Source organism: Brassica napus, unplaced genomic scaffold, assembly GCF_020379485.1.
Source record: "Brassica napus cultivar Da-Ae unplaced genomic scaffold, Da-Ae ScsIHWf_3163;HRSCAF=3988, whole genome shotgun sequence".
NCBI classification, from domain to species: domain Eukaryota; kingdom Viridiplantae; phylum Streptophyta; class Magnoliopsida; order Brassicales; family Brassicaceae; genus Brassica; species Brassica napus.
This window is the reverse complement of record NW_026016381.1, coordinates 1-2,487: the sequence shown is the minus strand read 5'-3', so window position 1 is coordinate 2,487 and position 2,487 is coordinate 1. Positions and strand designations below refer to the sequence as shown.

At 47.4% G+C, this 2,487-nt stretch overlaps 1 protein-coding gene across 1 annotated transcript; it reads left to right on the top strand.

Annotated features, from left to right (window-relative positions):
- Nucleotides 1-822: 822 nt before the first annotated feature.
- Nucleotides 823-2,325, top strand: LOC125603339. Its single transcript, XM_048774428.1, has 4 exons — nt 823-1,127; nt 1,192-1,447; nt 1,494-1,763; nt 1,867-2,325. Exons 1-4 carry the CDS (start codon nt 823-825, stop codon nt 2,323-2,325), a joined length of 1,290 nt encoding a protein of 429 aa, XP_048630385.1.
- Nucleotides 2,326-2,487: the final 162 nt, after the last annotated feature.

The window sequence follows — 2,487 nt, the reverse complement described above, 5'->3', positions numbered from 1 at the left end:
ACGGACATGAGTAAAGCGTACGATCGACTAGAATGGGACTTCATCGCGGCGGTGCTAGAGAGACTCGGATTTCACCACCAGTGGATTGGTCTAATCATGCAGTGTATCTCGACAGTTTGAATTACTCCTTCCCCCATTAACGGTTCGCCTAGAGGAAAGGTTAAACCGAGCCGAGGGATTCGCCAAGGCGACCCCCTCTCTCCCTACATATTCATTCTTTGTAGTGAGGTACTCTCGGGTCTTTGTAACAAAGCACAAGCGGAAGGCCGTATTGAGGGCATTAAGGTGGCAAGGGGGAGTCCCGGATTAACCACCTGTTGTTTGCGGATGACACTATGTTCTTCCTCAAGGCAAACAAAGAATCGACGCTGGCATAAAAGAAATCTTGCATAGCTACGGGAAAGCATCGGGCCAGTCGATTAACCTGGCAAAGTCTTCGGTCACGTTCTCACGCAAAGCCCCGGCTACATTGAAAAGAATGGTGCACAATGAACTGCAAATCCAAAAGGAAGGCGGAGTTGGGAAGTATCTTGGTCTGCCGGAGCACTTCAGAAGAAAGAAGAAAGACTTGTTCTCGTCTATTGTGGAGCGGATTAAACAAAAAGCAAGTAGTTGGTCGAACAGATATATATCCTATCATATCCGCAGCAGGAAAGATGGTGATGCTTCAAAGTGTCCTTTCACCTATACCATCCTTCTCCATGACCTATTTTAAACTCCCAGTATCCTTATGTAACCGTATCCAATCAGCGCTCACCCGGTTCTGGTGGGACGATAAGTCGAAGAAGAAGAAGAAGAAGATGGCTTGGATCGCTTGAACAAATGACACTTCCAAAGAGCAATGGCGGTTTGGGCATCAGGGATATACAGGCATTTAACGATGCTTACCTGGCCAAGATAAGCTGGCGACTGAAGGAAAACCCAGACTGCCTCCTAGGGAGAATACTCTTAAGCAAGTACTGTCCCGATGGGAACCTCCTCACATGTTCCGCGCCGAGTGCAGCCTCTCATGGTTGGCAAAGCATTCTGGTGGGGAGGGACTTATTGGCTAAAAATCTGGGATGGATAGTAGGGAATGGGGATTCAATCAAGGTCTGGGATGATGCATGGTTAACGCTTGATGCTCCGTGCCGACCAATGGGCCCAGCAACTAGAGATCAGCTGAGTTAACGGTCAAAGATCTCATCCTAGAGGAGACCGGCGATGGAACAGAGGTCTGATCCAGACTATCCTACCGTTTGAAGAAGAAAGGATTCTCAACCTTCAACCTAGTACTAAAGGAGCACCTGATGCGTTAAAATGGTTAGGAACAAGAACAGGGGAGTACTCGGTCAAGTCAGGAATATTTTACCGCCATGGCGAAGTAACAGATGAGATTCTAGAAGGAGAGCCTACCCCGGAGTTTGATTGGAAGAAGACGGTTTGGAATTTGGCAGTGGCCCCGAAGGTGAAGATGTTTATGTGGAAGTGTCTGAGGGGGATCCTCCCGGTAGGAGAGAGACTGCTGGCCAGACATAAAACTCAACCCCGCCTGTAAGCGGTGCGGGAACTCAGAATCTATCAATCATCTTATTTTCCATTGTCCGTTTGCTCGGGAAGTGTGGGATCTCGCTCCTCTCGACGGACGGTTTGGAATTAGCGGATTGACAGATTTGAGAGCTGACTGGACTGAGTTCCAGGCGCAGAAGTGCCTCCCCCCAACAGGTTTATCTTCCTCTCCGATTGTTCCTTGGATATATGGGGTTTGTGGAAAGCAGGAACAGGTATGTCTTTGAGAACTTCGATGGGACTCCGGCAGACATACTATCGCAGGCAATAGTTGCAGCAAAAGAGTGGGCTCAGCGCAGGAAAGAAAGCTAAATGTAGCCAAAGAGCCCGGAGCAGACGTCTCGTGCGCTTTGGTACGATAGCTCGGTCGGACGCTGCGTGGTCAGAGACCACAAAAAATGCAGGGCTAGGGTGGACGGAACATCGCGAGAACAGAGGACCATGCTAAAGAAGGGATTGGGTTTTACTCCCTCAGCCCTAGTTGCAGAAGGCTTAGCGCTGAAGGAAGCGGTAGCTACTTGCAGCTCCCATGGAGTGAAGGAAGCATTGTTTGAATCGGATTCGAGCCAGCTGATTTCGGCTATCAATGGTGATAACCCCCCCTTGGAGCTGTATGGAATTGTGGAAGATATCCACATTATTGCTAGTGCTTTTGATGATGTTGTATTTGGTTGGATCTCGAGAGAGAGGAATGAGGAGGCTGATTTACTGGCCAAAAATGCCTTAAGATTGTATGAACAAGAGGTGGTTGTGGCTTTAATGCCCCCACCAAACTAGAGTTATGAATGAATGTTAGTTGGTGACAAAAAAAAAAACTATTTCTTTGAAAAACGGAGACAACAAAAGCTCCAAACCTCTTTGAACATCATCATATGTTAGTGAAGATGCAACTATGCATTAAACAGTATTTTCAAATTTTTTGAAATTTTATCAAAATCC

Excerpts from the sequence above, each read along its gene's own strand:
- LOC125603339 (XM_048774428.1), top strand. The coding sequence starts at position 823 with ATGACACTTCCAAAGAGCAATGGCGGTTTGGGCATCAGGGATATACAG. Across the intron at positions 1,128-1,191 it reads TGGTTAACGCTTGATGCTCC|AGGAGACCGGCGATGGAACA; the intron begins GTGCCGACCAAT and ends ATCTCATCCTAG. Across the intron at positions 1,764-1,866 it reads TTTGTGGAAAGCAGGAACAG|CCAAAGAGCCCGGAGCAGAC; the intron begins GTATGTCTTTGA and ends AGCTAAATGTAG.